Source organism: Mus caroli, unplaced genomic scaffold (assembly GCF_978045245.1).
Source record: "Mus caroli unplaced genomic scaffold, Mus_caroli_1 scaffold_10, whole genome shotgun sequence".
Lineage (NCBI taxonomy): Eukaryota > Metazoa > Chordata > Mammalia > Rodentia > Muridae > Mus > Mus caroli.
Genome location: NW_028227265.1, coordinates 3416434 through 3439038, shown reverse-complemented (window position 1 = coordinate 3439038; position 22605 = coordinate 3416434). Strand labels below are relative to the sequence as shown.

General features: G+C 48.6%; 1 protein-coding gene across 2 annotated transcripts in view; it reads right to left on the bottom strand.

Annotated features, from left to right (window-relative positions):
• The window catches only part of Pcnx2 (pecanex 2), a 145394-nt gene that overhangs the window by 103065 nt on the left and 19724 nt on the right, over positions 1-22605 (bottom strand). For both annotated transcript variants that reach the window (XM_085843512.1, XM_021170316.2), the window contains exons 7-12: positions 21832-21977; positions 19524-19617; positions 10245-10380; positions 7216-7361; positions 5217-5370; positions 5066-5098 (exon numbers count right to left, since the gene is read on the bottom strand). In XM_085843512.1, coding sequence (XP_085699638.1) covers positions 5066-5098; positions 5217-5370; positions 7216-7361; positions 10245-10380; positions 19524-19617; positions 21832-21977 — 709 coding nt within the window. The remainder of the gene's footprint in view (positions 1-5065; positions 5099-5216; positions 5371-7215; positions 7362-10244; positions 10381-19523; positions 19618-21831; positions 21978-22605) is intronic.

Here is a 22605-nt window from a genome sequence, read left to right as displayed (position 1 = left end):
TATGAGTCACCTTGCGTGCACCAAGCAGAGTAGCATGGTCTCAGACAGGTGTTCTCAGTCACTGCCTTCAATGTGCTATATTTAGAGGTTTAAATTGCCACCACTTCCAAAATAGAAACAGTCCTGTCCTGAGACCATCTTTCAACAGGACAATACCAGCATCTGTCACAGAGACTGGCTGCCTCTGGTTCTGAGGCCAGACTCAGTCTTTAAAAAAAAAATGGTTGTACTAATAGGGAATTTTCTTCAGCATCCAAGTAGGTCATGGATAAATAAGCACAGGAGAATACTTCCTTTGCATTAAAAAATAATAAGACTAAAGCCAGAATGAAGTCTAAACAGCCTTACTAAGTAAACTTGGCAAAATCAATTAACTGGTATAAATAACTGTGGGGCATATCAATACACAATACACGTGCAGGAGAGATATTTTCTCAGACTGACAAGGATTAGCAGGTCACATTTGTTCTGGCTCGCTCTTTTATCAAAAGGCTGGTCAGCTCAGAGTGTGAAATGTTTGCTTTGTGAGCCTAAGTCAGTTGCAAGTCCCAGAACCAACGCTGGGAAGTGACTACATTCCTGGTGTTGGGAAGGTGGAGGCAGGAAGGTCCCTGGGGCTTGCTGGCAAGCTCCAGGGCAGTGAGAAACTGTACCTCAACTCACCCACCTCCCACAGCCGAAGTGATCCAGTCCTCAGGCCTATATGCATGTGTGCACGCGAGTGCACACACACATACAGATACATGCATTAAAATCTATTATCTACCAACAGGCCATCTCTGGCCTCGACCAATATGAAAAGCCCTCAACCATTTTTTGGAAGCTTTACCAGTGATACGAACGTGTCCTCCACGTTGATAATTTATGAAACCAAACTTGGGGTCCTACAGTGGGCTAGCCCCGGCTACTGTGGCCATGCCTCCTGTGTTTGGGGTCCCAGAGCCTTATGTGGGGCACTGCTCATTCACAGTACAAAAGCCACTCTATCGTCCCTGGATCCCCAGAATTCTCACTAATGAAATTCTGTACTCCCACACTGCTGAGTGTCCGTCTGCACTGGCCATTCCAAAGGTGCCTACCCCTCCCCTACAAGGATTGATTTTTAACTTTTCGATAATTTTTTTTTTTTTGCCTGCTCCACCAGGTGAGGTCTAATCACAGTCTCTTAACAAGCCATTCAGCTTCCCCCGTGCGGTTTATAAGCACAACTCCCACAGTGTGTCACATGGCCAGGAGCATCCTCGAGGCTACTGTCTGAATGCTGACCTCGTGTGCGTGTGTGTTTCCCATCAGCCCTGCCCCATCAGCACTGCAGCAGACTGTTCACAAAGCAGCTTGGAAGATCCGGAAAGAAATGAGAAGCCCACAGGGAAGCCTGCCATTGGGGGGTGAGAGAAGGGGGAGGGCTGAGTGACCAGCCACCTGCGCGCATTTTACACTCAAGGTAGCTCATGAATTGCAAAGCAGGACTCCTCTCCTGATTCAGTTTTGTTGGGTTTCTTTTTTTTTTTTTTTTGGACCCGATGAATTGCACATTGATTAACAACATGAGGATTCTTGTCTGGCTCTTGTTTTGGAAAATTGCGTAGGAAAATGCCTCGGTCTTCCTCCTTCTCTTCTTGGTTCTGGAGACACCAGCTCAAAACAGAGCTGAATAGACTTAGAAAGCCTGGTAAGGAAACTGATGACTGAAATAGACACAGGGTAGATGTCTGACTACAGTTCACCAGGACAGTAAGAGACACCTGTGCTTCCTGCTCCCCGTGACATGCGTGCTCCCTGGGACGTGGCTGTCCACATCCTGGCATGGCAGCTTGGTCTGTTCTTAGAAGAATCAGACAGTCTGGCTCCAGCTCAACACAGCAGTATTGAGGTCCCAGTAATGATACCTCAAATCTACCTGAAGCATGAGGCTGGCCTGTCACCCTCCTCTCCCCATTGTCTTAGCATGCTTCTTCATATCACATCCCAAAGTGCGTGCAGGGAAGGAATTGTTTATGTGTGAGAGTGTGTATGTGCATGTGTGCACGCATGCCTGCGTGTATGCACGTGTGTGTGCGTACAAGTTTGTCTGGGTGTGTGCATGCGTGTAGAAGCCAAACTCTGTGTGTCTTCCTCAATCTTGCCTCCGCTTTATTTTATCCGATAAAGGGCCTCTCAGTGAACCTGGAGTTCTTCGACTGTCCGTCCACACTGGCTGGCCAGTCAGCTGCAGGCTGCCCCTGTCTTTGCACCCACAGTACTTGGGTTGAACATTGGTGTGGCCCTTCATGGCTTTCGTGTGGGTTCTGGGGATCTGACTCTAGTCTATGTTAGTGTGGCAGACACTTTACCGACTGAGCTGTCTCCACAGCCCCAAGGAACGTCTGGATGCCAAATAACAACAGCAGCAAACCTGCCATAGTAAGGGAAGAGGTACCAGGGAGAAGATGCTGGTGCACCTGGGATGGCTTGCAGCAAACCTCAGAGCACACACCTGCCCTGGTTTCTAAGGGGAATACCAACACTACATCTTAATGCTGTAGTCACAAGGCTGCTTGATGCTAGGATAATAGATGAACCACGTGCAAACTGATTACAGGGGACAGAGGAATTTAACAGGAAAGCATCTGCCAGCACACAGCCACCAGTTAGAACATTTTCCTAATCCTGACGAGAAGTATAGATTAAAAATCAGTCCTAGGGACCTTCCTTCTCTTGCTCTCCTGCTGGCCTTCTGGCTGACCTAGCCTTGACAAACCACATGGCTATCCAGGCATCTATGTCCTGCCTGCCTTGCTGGGAGAGCTTGGGTGGGTCTGCCTTTTGCAGAACAGATCAGCTTTTTAATGTTTTTAAAACCTCTTTTTCATTTCTAAAAAAGCAAAATGAGAACTGGGCTGGGTGTCCTACATCTCTCCCGCGGGCCCCCGTATCCCCCTGAGATTCCCAGGTCAGGAATTCCCATAAATCAGTCTGTTGAAATTCTGAGGGGGTCAGAATCAATTGATCTTCCTTTTGACACTGAAATAAATGTCTCAGCCAGAAAAAAAAATCAGTCCTAAAACCCCGAATACAATTTTTTAAATGAATTATAATGGGAAGACAGTTTTCTGTCATTGGAGAGCTCCTTCAGAGTCCACAGTCGGGGTGGTGGAGGGGCTTACTGTGACAGAGGCAGGAAGGATGACTGAGCACAGAAGCGTCCACATTAATGGCTATGGCTGGAACCTGCACAGTGGACCCTGACCCACAGCACTCAAGGCTATTGGAGTACCAGGGCACCAGGAGAATATGTGTAGAAGGAGCTGGTCACAAGGTACTGGGCCACCGACAGGTTGGTCTGGGTAAGCCTAGAGTCTCATATATATTAGAATCCAGGTTATCAGGATAAAGGATAACAGGGCATCTGACTCCAAGGAGAAATAGCAGACAGGCTTCATACACAGAGTTTCCATGCCGGTTCATAACAAAGAAAACCACAGTGGGAAATGAACCCACACTTGTTAGAGTGTCGTTTATCCCAAAAGGGCCAATAAGTCTTGGTGAGGACATGGAGAGAGCGACCTCTTGTGGACGATTGGTGGTACTGACATTAATGATGGTGGGACGTTCTCAAAATAGTCCAAGCAGCAGAAAGCACTTGCCCTGCAAGTGGAGGACCGGAGTCTGAACCAGGAGAACCCACACAAAGGATGGATATGTAGCATAAGTGTAGGATAAGTGTTTGTAAGCAAAGAAGTCTTTCAGGAGATAAGCAGCAGACTGGAGAAGCTGCAGAAGTTCACAGGTCAGCTACCCTGGCATATACAGCAGAGGAAACACTACAGAGATGACCTGCCTCAAATGAAGCAGAAGATGAGGACTAACACCTTCATGGTCCTCTGACCTTTACATACATGGCAGTGTGGCATATGCACCTGTGCAAGCATATGTATGCACGAGGGCACAGGCAATCACGTGTGCATACATACACACACACACACACACACACACACACACACACACACACACACGCGCACGCGCAGGGTAGGAGCTAGAAAGAACATTCATCTCTGCCAGAGAACTTGATCTGGATTCCCAGCACCCACCCACGTCCCAAGGAATACTGCCTGGCCTCACTTTCTATGGAATAGAACAAAGTCTGGCCCACAGACAACATGACCAGAGTGGTGGTGGGGGGCTGGGGAGCAGAGGAGGGGGGCAGGGAGTGCTGGGACGAGGGTGCACAGAGTCAGGCACGTGGGATCAGTGCGCTTCGTAGATCTATTACACAGCACAGTGACAGCGGCGGCTATCACCAACCATGACATTGAATGCTCTTGAAAATGGCTGAAATGTATCACACCACAAATATTCTCATCAGAAAAAGGTATGTGATATGATGCACAAAAATAATTGACTTAATCATTACACCATGTATACATGGCCAAATTACAACTTACCCCAAATATATATGCACATATGTATATATTTATGCATATATGTATATGCACATATGTATATATTTATGCATATATGTATATATGTGTATATATAATAGGAATTTTAGATATGAAGTTTATGACTACAGACTAAGTGCTTGAGGAGCATTGCCAGGTGCCAGCCACCGCTCAAAGCAATTTACATGCACTATTTAATGATTTACATTCAGTCCCCATGGACATTAGCCAGTCTATTTGCACATAAGGAAACATAGAGGCACATAGAGGACCACCGATATGCTCAGCCTCAGATAGTCAAGTGAGTCCATGAGAAACAAAGACAAGGCAGCAGATGGCCAAGTCTGTGGACCATCCGATCAAGCTGCCGTGCCTTCTCTCATAAGAGCCCAGGGAACGGAAGTGACCTGTCATACAGGGTCCACCCCATGCCTGATTCCTGCCCCCCCTCCCCGCCAATGCCAACGCACCATGCGCTTAGATCCAGCCAGAGCTTAGCGCCATGCACTCAGGTATCCATCCACCGCTTCTACTCCTGTATTCAAGATACAGACACAGATGCAGATTTGACCCTTTGGATAGATCAGCCCGTTTTCAATGCAAGCAGACGAGACAGGATACTGGTCCGTACTTAGGGCACTTACGTGTATTGGTGAGGCAGGGTCAGGCTGGACGCTCTAAAACACAAACCAGAGGACCTGAGTTACCTCATGATTGCAAGGCTATGCTAGTGACAGTACACACACACACACACACACACACACACACACACACACACAGAGGATGGGTTCTTGCCTTGAGCAGGGAGTACTGGCAGCTGGCCATGACCAAGCAGAAAAGCAGGACCCATAAGTCTCTGCAGAAGCCACGATTCAGTGTCAGAAAGCCCAGGAGAGAAACCAGAACACTGAGCAGAACTGCTACCATGTTCTCCTTCACATCTTCAGTTCTGTGCAAACACAAGGGAGGAAAGAGTGAGACCTGCATGCCCACACCGCTATCATCGCAAGCTTTCCCATGCTCACTGACAGACTGGCACTGCACTGAGCAGAGGGGCTGAGCTGTTCCAGCCCTGAACCAACACTGAGCACAGGTGCTATGCTGGGCATCGGTTTATTCTTGTGCTGTTTAAACAAGCTCCTTATTGCTGCCCTAGGTGTAACTGAAACCGGATCATGCCGACTTCCTTGGGCACTCGCACCAGGCTTGCGAGTCAACCAGTGGTTCCAACCGAAGTCTGGAATGTCTCAGAGCTACATAGGCGCCTGTCAGCATTGGCACCTGGGTAATCGTTTCCAGACTGATCATTTTTTGGAGTCTGGATGCTCGGTTCCAGGAGCAGGAAGCTTCAGAGGGAGATGTGACTCCCAGACAGTACAGGGAACCTAGCTGGGTGAGCTGCTGCCATACAGTCTTGCAGGCTGATTTTGTGTTGGAGTCATCTACATGAGATGGAAGACACAGAGGGGACTCCTCCAGACGTGAGGACTTATTAGGGTGGTGTGGAAATGTAAAGGGATATTTAGAGCATCGACAAAGAAGAGGCTGAAGAAATGAGTCAACTGATTAAGGTGGGATGGATGGGAGGGTCTACAACAGGAAGGACCACTTTGTTCCTTACAAGTCTTCTGTTGTCCCCAACAGAACATGAGCCCTGTGAAGTCAGACACGAGGCCTGTGGGATTCCTATGCTGTGCTGTGGCAGAGAGGTGTGTGTGTGTGCGTGCACACACATACACACACCTACAAAGAGATTTGTTTTTTCATAAGTGAGGTTAACATAGCCTATTCCTTGTTACAAAATTTAAAAAGTAGCTTTTTTTTTTTGAAGCCTCGTCTAGCTGAGTGCATTAGCGTTCATTGAGAGTCACAAAATCGACGTTCCTCTCCTACGAATGCCCCAGGGTAACATGGCATTGTTAGCAAAGCGGTTACAATGCCATTCCCTGACTGGGGGGTTGTGGGGGGAGCTGAAATTTACTGCTGTAATTTTGCAAGACCATCGTTTTTCCGCATGTGATCACACCATTTAAGACACGACTGCACCATTACTGTAACAAGTAGTCACTGTGGGACATACGGCGGCTCGGCAGTCCTGCCACTGCCCCACAGGCTGGCACTGAGCTCTGAACAGAACCTTGCTGTGCGAGTATTGGAGATCCTATCATCCATTTTAAAACCAGTTCCCACCAGAGCCACAGCCTCTCTGAAAACCCTAAAATTCTCCTCTGTACAGGAGAGCCCACAAACAGGAAACCCCCACCCTAAGCCCATCTTTATCAACAGAGCAAACTTGAACCTCCCTGCCTTGTCTACAGAACTCTGTATCTCCAGCCACAAAGTGTTTTATTTAGGGACAATAATAAGAGGGGGCAAAAGGGATGGAAGGGCAGAAAGGGCTGCATCAAATCAGTGAACAGCAGATGGAAGAGAGAAGCCGGAGTCCAGGCAGGGGACAGCTGAGCATCTGAGCCATGTCACCACCCCTCTCTCCCAGGGCCACAGTTGGTGGAAGAAGACCTCCTGCTGATGAAAATGAAAGTATTCCTACTGAAGCAGAGCAGGGCATGAGCACACCTAAGCAGACGGTCCCCAGGCCAACCTGCACCCTAGTCCACCGTACTCCCTCATCACCTCCCCTGGTTACTGTGAGATTCAATGTCTAAGTCACTGGGGTTCACAGCAAAGTGGGGTATGAGCTGGAAATATCCTGGGGATTTTAGGAGCATTTGAGCATGCTCACTGGTAACCGCCCTTGTCTTCTGGCCACACGTCCGTGTGCCGGACAGCTTACCGATCCAGCAACGCCAACAAAGTGAGTCGGTCGTACCAGACTTTAATCCACTTCCCAGGGAAGATGATGAATTTGTAAAACTGCTCTCGGTTAAACTTCCCTTGTGCCGAGGAGCGTGATGAGTCTTCCAGATCCTGACTGATGTGCTTCCCACACCAGAAACAAAACAGACCAAAGGCAGAATGAGTGTCACTACGATATGTCCTCGTCACAAAGACACCGAAAAGTTTAAAAACACAAGGGCTGGGCTGGGATGGCTTGGCGGATAAAGGTGCTGTCTCTTCTCGCAGAGGATGTGGAGTCAGTTCTCAGCACTCACATGGAGGCTCACAACCATCTGTACCTCCAGACTTAGGGCTCTGATATACTCTGCAGGCTTCTTCATGCATGTGGTACACATAAATTTATGCAGGTGTTAAGACACACACACACACACAGAGAACACACATGCACACACACACCACACACAGCATACACACTCACACAGGCACACAGCACACACACACGTGCACACACACAACACATGTGCACACACAAGCACACACATACACACCACCCACAGGCACACACACAGGCAAACACACAAGCACACATAAAATACAAACATGTACACATACATGCCACACACACAAGCACACTCACAGGGACACAACAGACACACACACACACACACACACACACACACACACACACACCCTGTCCTTTAAAGAACAAAGCCTGGAGGTAGAGTTCAGTGGAGGTAGAGTTCAGTGGTGGAGAACCAGCCTAGCATGCTTGAAGCCCTGGGTTCAAACTACTACTGAGACAATATATGAAGCAAAAACAGATGGTCAGATTCCGAAACCAACATACTCTGTTTAAAGGGGCCCATCTGAAAAGAGAATAATTGTTGAAATCACACAGGTTCCACGAAGATGTGAGCACTGAAACCCTGGCACTCACCACTGAAAACAATTCTGCTCATCAGACAAGGTGCTCCTGGGAAATAATTATTGTGTAAGACTAGAGCCCAAGGAAATATTTTAAATGGCTTAAATTTTAACTTCTATTAAATATAGCACTGAAGACAGTATCCAAGTTTTACTCCAAATGCAAAGGCTTTCATTGAGGTCACTAGGTCACTGACAAAGTCTGCCCTAAGAGCAGAGCAAGTGGGAATAGTAGCTCATGAAGTGCTCACTACCCAGGCATGAGATCCAAGTCTGCTCCCTAGAGCATCTGTAAAAAGTCAGCCGTGATGGTGTGTGACTGTATCCCAGCCCTGGGGAGTGCAGATGGACGGCTGACACTGACACACCAGCCACTTTAGATTTCTTGGTGAGCACCAGGCCACAGAGACCCTGCTTCAAAAACTAAAGTGGAGAATGACTGACAAACTACAACAGATGTTGACCTCTGGCCTTTGCACACATGAGCACGCATGTGCACCAACACTTGTATGTGTGCTCATGTTTGTGTATGTGGTATGTGCACTTGAATGTGTACCTCTTTGTGTGCTCATGTGTGTGTGTGCATATGTGTGTGTGAACTCATGTGTGTGCGTATGTGTGTCTGTTTGTATTTGTGTGTGTTTTAGTTTTTCAGCGTCCGGCACATCTAGACAAACTTAAAGATGATGCAGGAAGTGGAGGAGGTAGGTGACCAACAGTGAGATCACCAGGAGGTGACCCGATGAGGAACTAGAGTTTAGAACAGAAGTCCAAGCAGATGGCGGGGTGTCCACCAACAGCCATCTCTGCAGTCTGGGACACCAGCATTCAGGTGAACTGAATCTACCTTACAGTCAGCTCCCCCACCCAAGGGGCTGCATAGAAGACTGCCTGCCTCAGGCTGGGGGTGGGGTGACAGGGACCTGAGGCTCTGAGGCTTCAGGACCACCAGTGCCCTCTTCCCACCCCTGCTGTTTTGCATCCCTCAGTCACACTACATGGATGCTCCAAATCCCTCAGAGAATTTACTTAAAGTATCTCTGAACACCCAGCGGAAACAAAAGTACACTTTAATCTGCAAGAGTGGAGCTTTGATGTGTGTCTCAAAGAACTCACACAGATCAAAGTCCAAAGCAAGAGAGACATTAAAAACAAAAACAAAAACCATCACCACAAACAACAACAATAACAAAACCCTAAAAACATGTCAGCCTGTGCTAGAACCCACATGCTGACAGCACACACACACACACACTCACTTACACACACTCACACACACATTCACACACACACACATTCACATATACACTCACACACACATATGCATTCACACATACACACATTCACACTCACACACACAGTCACACACTCATTCACACTCACACACACATTCACACTCACACACACTCACACACACACTCACACACATACTCACACATACACACTCACACATGCATTCACACACACTCACACACTCACACATGCATTCACACACACTCACACACACACACTCACACTCACACATGCATTCACACACACACACACACACACACCCTGGGTAATTTTGGGAATTATAATATACAACTTTAAGGACAGTGACTGATGTCCAAAAACCTGGTTGTGTTCAGCATGACACAGACACTCCCTTGCTGGTTTATAGACCCTTGCAGAGCCCTGGGCGAGAGCAGGCTCTTACCTTCTTGGCAGAACTTGTTAACTTAGCTCAAGGACCAGGAAGTTATCCTGCACATAAAATGCTGATGCACACACAAGGCATAGAAAAGGAAAGCCATCCTGCCCTTAGAACACTATTCAGGAGCTGCTGGGCAGGGAATACAGTAGGAACTCCAAGTAGACACCTGAGACTGTCCTCCAGACTCCAAACACACATGTGTACTTGCATACATACATGTACATGTGTACCTGCATCCACATGTACATCCACTGATATGAACATGTATGTGCATGCCTGTGCCTGTGCATGCATGCACTACATACACATAGACTCACACTTACACACATACATGTATGCACACACATTATTAAGAAGATCCAGGGCTTCTACTACAACCACAAACAGCAACACTGGTACACACATACCCGTGGTGTTTCTGACTGCGTCCTCCGAGCTACCATGAGTAACAGCTGTTGTTGAAGGGCGCTGACTGCAGGGTCCCCTGAGGATGGATCTGGACTTCCTGTAGTGGTGGTGCTGGAGGAGCTGAGAAGAATCTCTCTGAGAACAGGGAAGACAGCCTTGTGTTGACCAGTTTGCATTAGAACACATCTATTTATTACACAGAAACCCAAGGAGACAGGGATGTGCGGCACAGGAAGGGATGGACTGGGTCCTGATCCTTATGTCTCAATAAAGAGTTTAATATTCTGCGTGTGAGGCAGGTTACAGGTGCAAAGCCTACAGCCCTCGGCCCAGACACAGGTGGTGCTCAGCTCTGACTTTCTGTACTCTAATGTGACTACGGCGACCACTACAGGTAGACTTGGAAGTTTGCAGGCCCCAACCAGAAGAAGGAGGAATGAGAACCCGTGTAATGATGACATTAATTGTGAATTTGGCAGGTTACAGAACTGCCTAAGAGACAAGCCTCTTGGTAGGTCTGAGAGGAAGTTTCTAGATTGGGGTGATGGAGGCAGGCAGACCTACCCGGAACAGTGTGTGATCCTTAACGCTTGGACTAAATAAATGAAGAGGTGGGATGACCACAACACTCTCTGCTTCCCAGCCACACCCACCTCACCATGATGGAGCACACCCTCAACCTGTGAGCCAGGGAAACCCCTTCCTTCCTCCAGTTGGGGTTTGATCACAGTAATGGGAAAAGGAATTACGTCATTCTGCCGGATCCTGAACCCCAGCACTCTGTCGGCATCACCCCAAACACCCCAAAGCAAGAGAGCACACTTACATACAAGAAGATGCTTGTGGTAGCCAGACATGGTCCTTGGAAAAGTGGCCTTTGTCAAACAGCTTAAGTGTCTATCTTAAAACATACATGGGTTGATGAGACTTAATGCAGCTCTTTGAAGAACTGCAGTACTGGCTCTTTTAGCTTTTAAAGTAATTTTTATTTATATGTGTGTATATGCATGTGTGTGTGTGTGTGTGTGTGTGTATACTCATGTGTCTGTTTATGTGCACAAGCACTGTGTGTGTGTGCAGTACCTACTGAGGCCAGAAGAGGATGGCTGATCCCCTGGAGCTACAGGCAGTTGTGGATGGTCTGATATGGATGCCGGGACCTGTACTCGGATCCTTGGCAAGAGCTGTAAGTGCTCTGACTGGATGAGCCATCTTCACTTCAGGCCTCAGTCCTTGCTTCAGCTCAGAAAGCAAAAACTTAGGCACACTCCATGTGGCTTCTCCACAAGCTGCTTACATGCTTAGGGGACACCTATTGGTCTGCTTAGCTCGGGGTTGTTCTAAGGGAATTCCCACTAACATAGCCCCACTTTACCCAAATAGCTAAGACTGCATGCTAACCCAGGTGTGTCAGTGATGCGAGAAAGACTTCTGTCCATCCCATCATCCATGCGTCCAGCCAGTACTTGGCTTGGACTGGATATAAAACAAAGTTCTAAGGAGTCACCTAGGGACAAGGAAGTTTATGAACAAGCTTTTCTAATTCTTATAAAATAAAGTAAAAGCAATGGGCTGACTTTCTCTGGCTTTTAGACGACAATGACCAAGAAGCACCTTCAGTTACTAGCAGTCACTTTGCCACCGTGAGATACAGATCAGAGGAACACAGAGCCGAGGGACCCGCTAGGTCCTTGAACATAGAGAGCACTGAGCCTCTGGATTAACCCACATAGGACCCAGCAAACTCAGAAGCAACTTGTCTCCTGTGTGTGAGGGGTGTGTGTGTGTGTGTGCGCGCACATGCTCTCACACTTATTCACACGTGTGCATTCATGTGGAAGCAGAGGTCAGCCGTGGGTGTTCGTCTTCGGGTGACACCCACCTTCATTATTTTATTAGTGGAAGAACCCCACATTTGCCTTCTGTATTTCTGAGAGTTACAGGGAGAGGACCCAAGCCTTCAACTGCATGATGAGCTCTGTCAGCCATCTTGCCGGCCCCTTTCTGACTTACTTTTTGAGACAGGTCCCTCACTTTTGACCTGAAACTTGGCAGTCCATCTAGGCTAGCTGGCTGGCCAGCCCTATGGTCTACTGTCCCCAGTGCTGTCACTATGCCCAGCTTTTCTATATGAATTTAGGGGCAGGATTCAGACTGTGTGGCTGGCGCTTATGGGCTAGCCATCTCCCTAGCCAAAATGCCTTACTTTCCAAGATAATGTGTTTCATTCTGAGTTGAGACTTCGGTAGCCTGCAGTGCAGAGTGTGTTGATAGAGGAAGGCGGTGTGTCAGCAATGTGTACTGACCTCTAACCTCTACTGCTCACTATACTCCCATGACCCTTCCCTTCTCATCTCCTGACTTCTGTGTTCATTTAGTTTCTCTCTCTACCTCTCCCTCTCTCCCTCCCTTTCTCTCTCTCTCTCTGTCACAAACACACACATACACACACACACACACACGAATCTTCTATTCTTGTATGGCGGAATTTGTGACTAGAGATGATCCAATGAAGCCTCTCTTACAAAGAACCATGCCAGGTGCAGACCGGGTAAGAGAATGTGACGGAACCCCGAAACTCTGAACCCGTGTTTCTGATCTGGGAATGAAACTCAGACAGGATAAGAAAATATGACAGAACCCCCAAACTCCAAACCTGCATTCATGGTTTGGGGATGAAACTCAGTTCATCTGCAAGAGCAGAGTGTGCTCTGAAACGCTGACCCGTCTCTTACAGTCTGGATCTCAAAGAGGCCCCTCGAAGACTCATGTGTCTGGACACTCGCTCTCCAGCTGGTGGCGCTGTTTGTGAGGGGCTGTGAAACCTTTGGGAGGTGGAGTCTTTGCTGGAGGAAGTGAGACCCTGGGGGTGGGGGAATGTGAAGGTTATAGTCCAGGCCTGCTCGTCATTCAGTCTGTTTCCTGGCCTACTAGAAAGTGAAGCACGCTTCTGTACTGTCCACCCTAACATGATGGACAGTTGGTTCCCTCTGATACCACGAGGTGGAATCAATCCTCTCCCTGTCAACTCTCTGCTGTCGGGTTCTTGGTCACAGCAGTGAGAACGGCTCACTAGCACACTATGTTCTTCGGAATGTCTGCTCCCTTGTGAGCGCTCTCCTTGCTGATCAGTTCACCACGCCTGCCACCGATGGAGTGGCCCGCCGTGATAAATCACGACAGCTCTTCACTGCAACTCTGCTGGTTTACATGGACAGCACTGAGTGACGCGGCTCTGGAACCTTGTAGTGAGATAAGATCAAAATGGGGGCTCCTTGATAGGATAGGACAGAGACTCGGAAGTTTGCTGTGTGAGAGCTGCATGGAAGCCAAGAAACTAACTAGGCTACGTTTCAGGTGAGGGAGGTCAGGCTGACATACGGGCAGGAGAGGGGATCACACCACACATGGGGGAGCTAGAGGTATATGGATCTTCTACTGCTGACTGCTACAGAAGGTGCTAGAAACAGCTCTTCTAGATACACACCTGCTGATGCTTCCTGCCAAGATGCAGGACTCTAAGGAAGGACTACTCCTGGGCTCGATTCCTGCACATTAGCAAGCATGCTTCTAATTGCAAAATATTATGTCATAAACAGGAATGGATCTAAACCACTGCTGCACTGCTGACTGCCTCGGCTTAAAGCACATGGTTTGGCCACCTTGGTTCTATACCCGTAAGAGAGAGAGAGGCGTTTCCTTCCTAGGGGTGTAGGAACTAGAACGGACTGGACAGAATGTCCTGATGGAGCCTCTATGTCAGGCACAAGTAAGAGGTTCTGGTATCACTGTTGCCTCTTGATGAGAAACTTGGCCTCCCTGTTAGGTAGCAAGATGGCTGCCAGCCTTCCCATAGCTAATGCCTTGGCTCCGACTGCAGTGGTGAAGAAGGTCCAGCCTTCATTCATCATTATCTAACAAAGACTCCAACAACAGATCAGCTTCCCTCTCAAGGAACTTCTTTCACTAGCTTTGGCTGGGTCCTTATCACAAGCACACACTGTCACCTCTGCTGGCTCCTGGGCAGCCTGGAGGGACAAGCCTGTGATTAGCAAGACTGTACCTCAAATGGGGCTGCTCCTCCAGGGCCTATCCTCTTCCTCTAGGCTGTGGCGGCTGCAGCATTAAAGGATCATGAGACCAGTGCTCTCTGCTGCATTAATAAACATTTATTCCAGGACTGTTTATTAGGGATGTCAAGGGACGTTCCCACCTCCTCTGAAACATCTGAGGGATGGAGAGAGCCCACTCTCTGGAATGACCTTTTCAGTGACACCACCAGGTCTCCATCAGCCTGAGGCTGGGTTGGTCTCAGGTCAACTAGTTCTCCTCAGGGTCAAAGCAGAGGTTGGAGCACTCAGAGAAACATGAGGGGGGAGGTTGGTGGTGTAGGGGTGACAAGAACGAACCAGCCCTGGAAGGGAACAAAGAGGCTGAAGCTGAGCTGGGCCCTGGTGGCTCCAACCTGGAATTCCAGCATTTGGATGACTAAGGCAGGGGGATAGCTGGAAGTCTGAGGCTAATCTGGGTTACACAGTATGAGGCTCTGTTCCAAACTGGCATCTCTGCTGGGCTGGGTGGGACAGGGCTGGGTCTGGGGTAAACGGAAAGTGGTTAGAGTCCCTGTGTTCCTAGCGTTGTCCTACCCATCTGCGGAAGCTGCAAGAACAATCCAAGGCCAGTGCTGCTTTCTCCCAGTATCGCCGGAAATTCCTTATCCTCACCAGATTGTAAAACAAGTGTTTTCTGCCCCCCTGGAGACCTTATCTTTTCTGCCTGTCCTTCCCAAGGCTCCCTACTCAACTGTGGGATGGATGGGAAGGGGGTGGGGAGGGATGCCTTAGGACAGAAGTTAGTGTAATAGGCTCACTGGCTGTAGAGGACACTGAAGGACATCAGCCTGATGGGGGATGGGAGGGAGGTTTCTAACAGGGAGAGGGCTTTGATGTGGGATCAACTCCCCTTTCATAAGACAGCTCAAATAAGGGGAAGCCTCTGAGAGGCCGCAGAGGGAAATCAAGTGGATGGAGAGTGCCCTCATGTGGCAGCCTGGGGTGTGTGCAGCCACAAAGCCTCAGCTTCCGCTTGGAATTTTATTCCTGGAACTCTGGCCTGGAGAGAAACAGCGCCTCCTAACCACGTGTCTGAATGAGACCCCGGGATGAGGACCAGTCCAGGAGGAGGAGAGATCAACAAAGACTGAGAAACCACACCTCAGAGAGAGTGTGGGAGAAACCACAGGAAGGCCTGCTCCGGGACCACCACCACCACCACCATCCCCACCCCACCCTGTGATCAAAGCCGGCAAGAATTTCCAAGTCTCTAACCCTGATGCAGCAAACCCTTATCTCTCCTTCAAACCAACAGTGACACCGCTCTTTGCTTGAGGATAAATATCCTCAAAGAGAGCTGTCAAAAGGGGCAGCTGATGGGGTTCACTGAGGAGCCCCACATCTCCCTGTTCTGAGCACCCATCAGTCTCACCACAGCTGTCCCCACCCCTGTCTTTCCAAACTCAAGGTCTTCACTTCCTTAGAATAAAGCAAAAAATCAGGTGATTGTTTCTGGAATGTCTCTGTCTGCTTCCCATCTTCGGAAGCCAGGTGCGGCTACGGAATGAGGAGACGGCTCAGTAGATACAGCGCTTGCCACACACACACACACACACACACACACACACACACAAAAGACCCTGAGAGTGAGGCCCAGAACCCACATACAAAAGTCAGGAGTGGTGTGTCAGCACTCAGGAGGCAGAGGAAGGTGGATCCGTGGCACACACTGGCCGGGAAGCCCAGCCTACTTGGTGAGGCTCAGGTCTCAAAAAAGGAAATACCAGGTGGATGGCCCATGAGAGGTGATGTGGGAGCAGTGTTAACTTCAAGGTTTGGGTCTGTCAAAGGAGAACATTTGTAGACAAATTTTCATGGGACGAAGAACAGAAGCTCTCACTCTAGCTTAGTGGTGGATGGCAGTCAGCCCAGAAACTGGAAACAGAGGCAGGGAGAATGAAAGTTCAAGACCATCCTGGGCTGCATGTCTCAAAAACCAAACAAAACCAAACAAAAGCCAAGCAAAGGCTCAGTCAATGAAGTGCCTGCCCTGCAAGTTTGGGGGCCTGGGTTCTGATCCCAGAACCTACACAGTGAAGTTTGTTGAGGTGAGCTTGTAATCCCAACACTGAGGAGACAGAGACAGGCGTGTGTTCCTGGGGCTCACCAACCAGCCTGGCCTGCTAGGAGAATTCCAGGCCAATGAGAAACTCTGTCTCAAGTGAGATTTGAAGTTCCCTTCTGGCCTTATATATGCACTGCACACGCACATGTGTGCATGTACACACACACACACCACATGCACGCACACATGTGTGCACACACATACACTCGTGCATGCGCACATATGCACGGGCACACACACAGCAGGGTGGAGAGTGAAATTTTAGTTACAAAGCCTATAAAGGAGTAGTGGATGTCTGACGTGCAGTGAGAATCATTTCAACCCTTTCAGGCAACTTCTTCCATTTCCTGGGCTGATGACCTGCGTCCAGATCAGTTTTCAGGCAGATCAGCTCACTTTGGGCTCTGAACTAGTAAATCAGTCCTGTGTTCTGGTCAGTTAAACCCGAAGCGGATTTACTGTCAGGCAGCATTTCTCAGCAGCCCCCGGAGATGCTGCGATTCAGGTTTCTGGGGAGAGTGGAGCACAGTCAGATATCCTTCCCCAAGGCGCCTGCTTGAAGAACAGCTAGCGTGTGACTCAGGGTGCTCTGTGAGCCTCTGCGGTGGTGGTGGTGGTGGTGGTGGGGTGGCTGCTGGTCTCACAGTGTTTGAGGGAGCCAGGAAGGGAGATGAACTTCCTCTCTCAGCTTCCTCCAGGAATTCCCAAAGAGACATGGAAGTTACATGGTTCACAAGTCCCCATTCAGAGCAGAGCATCTGGGACATAAAACAGTTCCGTGAACACCAGGCCTCACAATGGCTGAGAGAGTCACCTTCCAGCCAGTAATGGGATCCAGCAGTTTTACAAGCTAGTTGGAGGTACTCCCAGCCACTGAGGTCACCTTAGAGGGAAAGAGCTGTTTTTCTTCCAGTACCTTCTATGGTGTGCTCATGGAGTCCTAGCCAGGCTCCCTTCCAATCTCAAAGTCAGCATCTGCATTTGCTGTGGGTGGAGGCTTCAGAACTTAACGGCCTTAAGAGCTAGAGACAGAATATTAAGTACACACGCCAAAGCTGCCTTAGGTGCCAAGGCGTTGGATCACAGGCTACTAGGGGAACACCATGCTCTTAGATGCCCGCTTCACAATCAGGCACAGTGCACCTGCTGAGAACGGGCTTCCTCCTGGCCAGATGCCAGGAAATGCCAAGGGTTGACTGCCAGGAAAGGAAAGCATAACTTTGTCCTCCTTTTCTAGGCAGAAGAAACCTGACACCGTGGAGTGACCTCCACAGAGAGCACTGTCCTGAATGCTGTACAAGAGTGTGTTTGCATTCACATGTGTTTACATGTGTGCATGTATATGTACACATGTGTGCATGTATGTGCATTCATGTGAGTATGTATGCATGCATATGTATATGTGCATGTGTGTACACATGCATGTGTTCATTCACGTGTGTATACATGTGTGTGCATGTGTGTATATATGTGTGTGTGTGCATGTATGTTCATTCACGTGTGAATACATTTGTGTGTGCGCATGTGTGTGTGTGTGTGTGTGTGTGTGTAAAGAAAGTAGAGTATATTTATTCAGAGGAAACAAACAAAAGCAAAGCTCATGACTTTACTATGGGATAAAATAAGAGGCTTCCGTTTGTTCTGAATTTAGCAGAAGAATATACCACCCTGCCTCTGGGAGGAGGATGTGGCAGTTCCAGCCCTGTGTCCTCCTGCCATTGAAGGCATCGTCTGAGAAAGCCGCTGTCCTAGATGACACTCATAAACTGCAGTCATGGCATGCGCTAACTCGAGAGTTGAGTGGTAGATGCACTCCTTTCCTATTGAGTGTCTGCTTGTTTGTCTCTGGCTGGGGAAGCCCACTCTGATTGGTGCACATGCACATGAGATGGGAGGAGGTAAACACAGACTGTCTCTGCAGGACAGACTGGGTTTGAGTAGATTGGGAAGGATGGGGCGGTGGGGAGGAAAGACCTCCAGGCACTGACATTTTTGACCAGGTGAGAATTGGTGATAGGGTCATAACATCAACCAGAGAACATTCCAGAGGTGGCTACGTGACAAGGAAAATAGTGTCCTTCCTTCTAGGCTCCCTGAAAATCCCCAACACACCTGTGGAAAAAAAAAAAACCTCAGGACTCCAGAAGCCGAGACCACAGGAGTTAGATCTTGTTTTGTTTGAGACCAGGTCTCTTGTAGCTCAGGCTGTCTTCAGCATTTCTCCGCAGCTAAGGGTAGCCTTGGACTTCAGATCCTCTCGCCTCTACTACCTCCCAAGGGCTAGGATTATAGGATTACAGGATCATAGCATGCTCTGTTTATGCAGCACTGAAGATAAATGGAGGGCTTCAACTCAGTCTTAGCGGTGGAGTCACACCCCCAGGTTCTTAAAACACCATTTATAGTCTCCATGTGGGAAGCCCACGACATGCCAATTACGCCACAATAGTCCCTGTAATTCTTCAAACACGCGTGCAGTTCTAATACACTCCACATAACAAATTTACCTCCACATTTACAGCAAGCTCACTCATTCAGATGCCGGCCATACAGAGTCTCTAAGTCTGGGGAACCTCAGACCTACTTCGCAGCTGGTGAGCTGAGCTGAACAGCTAAGCTAGCCTTGTGCACTTTGGGGTGGTTGTTCAGCTCTTCAGGCTGGTTCATTACCAGTGGAACTCACACAGCTAGGAACTAGTTGCTGTTCAACACATTTTCAACGAAACAGAAAAGACACCTAGTTCAGCTACCTGTAGCGCAGCCTGCAAAACAGAAGCACCCACATTTCCAGTGTGCCCTGGGGGCAGACACTACACCTACCTCTGGAAAGCCGAGTTCTCAAGCCGCTGGGCTCAGGTTCCCTCACACAGGTCCCCTCCCTGTCATCTATACATCCTGTCCATCTTCTGCCAAGGCCACGACCACAAAAATGATTCTGCTGGGTTTTCTATAATGTCATATTTTCATTTCACACAAAACTCTATCCTGACCGCTAGAAATAAATGCCTTTTCTCTACCCCAAGCTCCGCACTCTCCTCAGGGGGAGTCTGTGGATCCCAGGACTCTCCAGGATCCCGGACCTGGAGGCGAAGCCCACTCACCTGGCATGAGACACACAGTCGGGGTTCAAGGGCGGATGCTGAGAGGAGCCTTCTTTCTGATCTCCAGACTTTAGGTAACAGGATCTGACTTCCCCTGCGAAATCACGAGAGTTGAGCAGAGAATATCACCCCACCTGTGAAGCACAGGCTCGTTTCTACTGTCTTCAAGTTGAAGGCAGCCCCGTCAGGGTCAGGCTGTTTGTAGAGTGACTGGGTTTGTTTTGTTCTGTCTGACACTTGAAGCAGAACTTTATTTAGCAAAGGAGAATGATGTTTAAAGCAAGTCACTAAGACAAAATAATCTGCTTGTTTACCTGGTGATCCCCACGGTGACCATGAGTCACTTCACCGCGGCTGACCTACAAACCTAATTATCTGTATTGTTCTGTTAATTCCTCAATCCATGTTTTTTCCCCCTGTTTTTCTTTAGTTTTTTGTTTTTGTTTTTGTTTCCCCCCCCCCCCTGTGGTGTCCAAGCTGTCCTGCAACTATTAATCCTCCTGCCTCAGCCTTCTGCTGGGATTTCAGGCATGGGCTATTAAAACTAGTATTTTCTCAGGTAGCTCAGGCTGGTCTTGAACTCCCAACCCTCCCGCTAACTTAAATTCTGGGATTATAGGTTTCGTTAAGAGGTTCTGGGAATCTAACCTAACAAAAAGAGGCTCACTAGGAATGTGGTTTAGCTGGAGGCCAGAGTCCAGGCTGCCTCAGAGGAGGTGAGCGAGTGAGGTCTTGACTGGGTGTCAGGCTGGTAAGGAGGAAAAGGAAGGGTGGGATTTATGTGCAAGGCTACATTAGCTCTGCTGGAGGGTCTGAGATACTGAGGTATGAAAATCAGCTCCTGGGGCCTAGGAAACACAATTAACTCCCTGATGGAGATGCCCACTAAGTATCCCTCAGCAAACCAAAGCCAAAGCCTGGTCTCAACCTCCAGAATCCATTTTGTGTTTTCTGGAGTGTGTGTGTGTGTGTGTGTGTGTGTGTGTGTGTGTGTGTGTGTGTTTTACATGTGGTAGGCACACGCTCTGCCACTGAACTATATCCCCAGCCTCTGACCTTCTGCTGACAGGAAGGCTGTTCTCAGGTCTGCAGACACACGAGATAATGAGCTAGAAAAGGTCACAGAAGTCAGAATCCTCCTGCGTACTCAGTAACTTGACAATGGACCGGGGCCACACAGACAAACAGGCTTTCTCACAGCCTGTGCTAGGGTCCTAGTGTCTTCTTTCCAATTTGTATATATCTGTGTTTATGTGGTGTGAGTGTATATAAAGACTCAGAAACTGGAAAGGACTCAGGAAAGGATGAAAACGAAGCATTGAGGGAGGTGAGGAGGGTAACAGAGCACCAGGGATTTCAGAGTGGAAGGAAAATACTGTAGGATGGAAGGGTTCACAGAGGATGGGGGAGGGGAGATGGGGGAGAGCTGACCAGAACTAAACCACCGTCAAATCCCCATAAGGAAACTGCTACTTTGAATACTGACTGAAAAATAACTTAAAATATTCAAAAGGAGGTTAGCCAAGACCCATCCCAGAACAACCGGAGCCCGTGTGCCTTGCCTTTGGGACTATGACTCTTATCATTTGGTTGGTGATTCCACATGTAACTACTCTAAATCATTATTATACGAAGGTACCAGGAAAAGCTACGAGGATCAGATGTCTAACAAATATCTAATACATATTTACTGGGCCCTGGGCCTGTGCCCTGTTGAAGTCTCCCCTTGGGAGGGAAACTATTAGTAGATTATTACAAGACAAGAAATAGCTACTGTAACAATGGAGATGGAAGTAAAGGAATGGGTGTTTAGAAAGCAAAACATGGAGCCCAGAGATTGGTTCACTGGGTAGAGAGCTTGCCTAACACACAGAGCCCTGGTTTCCGAGCCCAGGACCACATAACACATATCATCCCAGCATTCAGGAAGGCTGGGACATCAGAAGTTCAAGGTCATTCTGAGCTATAGGATCAATTGGAAGCTTGCCTAAGCTACATAAAACCTTACGGCAGCAAAATAAATGAAGAATAAAGTTTTGAAAGAGCAAAAGTCTTATGCACCTGGTTAAATCTCAAGTTTGCCCAAACAATTCTCCTTGGAGATAAGACATACAAGGTGAGTAACATGCTGTCTGCACAGTGAGCATAGCACATGCCAGGCGGGAAGGAGAGAAACCTCTCAGGCATGCAACAAAGCAATCCCAGGACTGTCTGCCTGGTACAATATCTAACACTTGACCAAGGACCAAGCAGAGCCCCGGGATAGCCATGGCTGTCCTGCCTCTTGCTCTCTAGAATAAGGACTTACCGTGTTCATCGATGAAAACATGCATAGCGTCCAGGGACATTTCCTCCTGCACAGACGTTTCCGGCCCACTGATGACCTGCAGTACCGAGCTGTCTTGTTGGGAAGTCACTCGGTAGATGATATGCCTTTGCCGGCTACCCTGGAAACTTAACACACATGAATACTTTAAGGATGGGTACTGGGTCGTTTTATGTCAACTTGACACAAGCTAGAGTCGTCAGAGAGGAGGAAACCTCAACTGAGGAAACGTCTCTGAGAGATCTGGCTGTAGGTGAGCCTGTGGGGGCATGTTCTAAATTAGTGATTGATGAGGAAGGGCTCATCATCCTGGGTTCTCTAAGAAAGCAGGCTTAGCAAGCAAGCCATGAGGCGCAAGTCAGTAAGCAGGACCCTACTGTGACTTCTGCATCAGCTCTAGCCTCTAAGATCCTGACCAGCTTGAGTTTCTGCCCTGACTCCCTGTGACAATGAACTATTATATGGAACAGGGAATGAAATGAACCCTTTCCTCCCCAAGTTGATTTTTGCTTGGTCATGGTGTTAAATCATAACAGTAGTGACCCAAACTAAGACAGATGGTGAGGGGCTGGGGAGGTGGCTCGCTGGTAAACTGTTCACCATGGAAGTGTGAAAACCTGTGTCCAGATTCCTACGACCCATGTGAATCAAAGCCAAGCACTGGGGGACATTCCAGGGCTGGAAAGGAGACAGGGGGATGGATCCCTGCACTGTGGTCAGCCTGTGTAGCTAAACCAGTCAGCTCCAAGTCCAGTG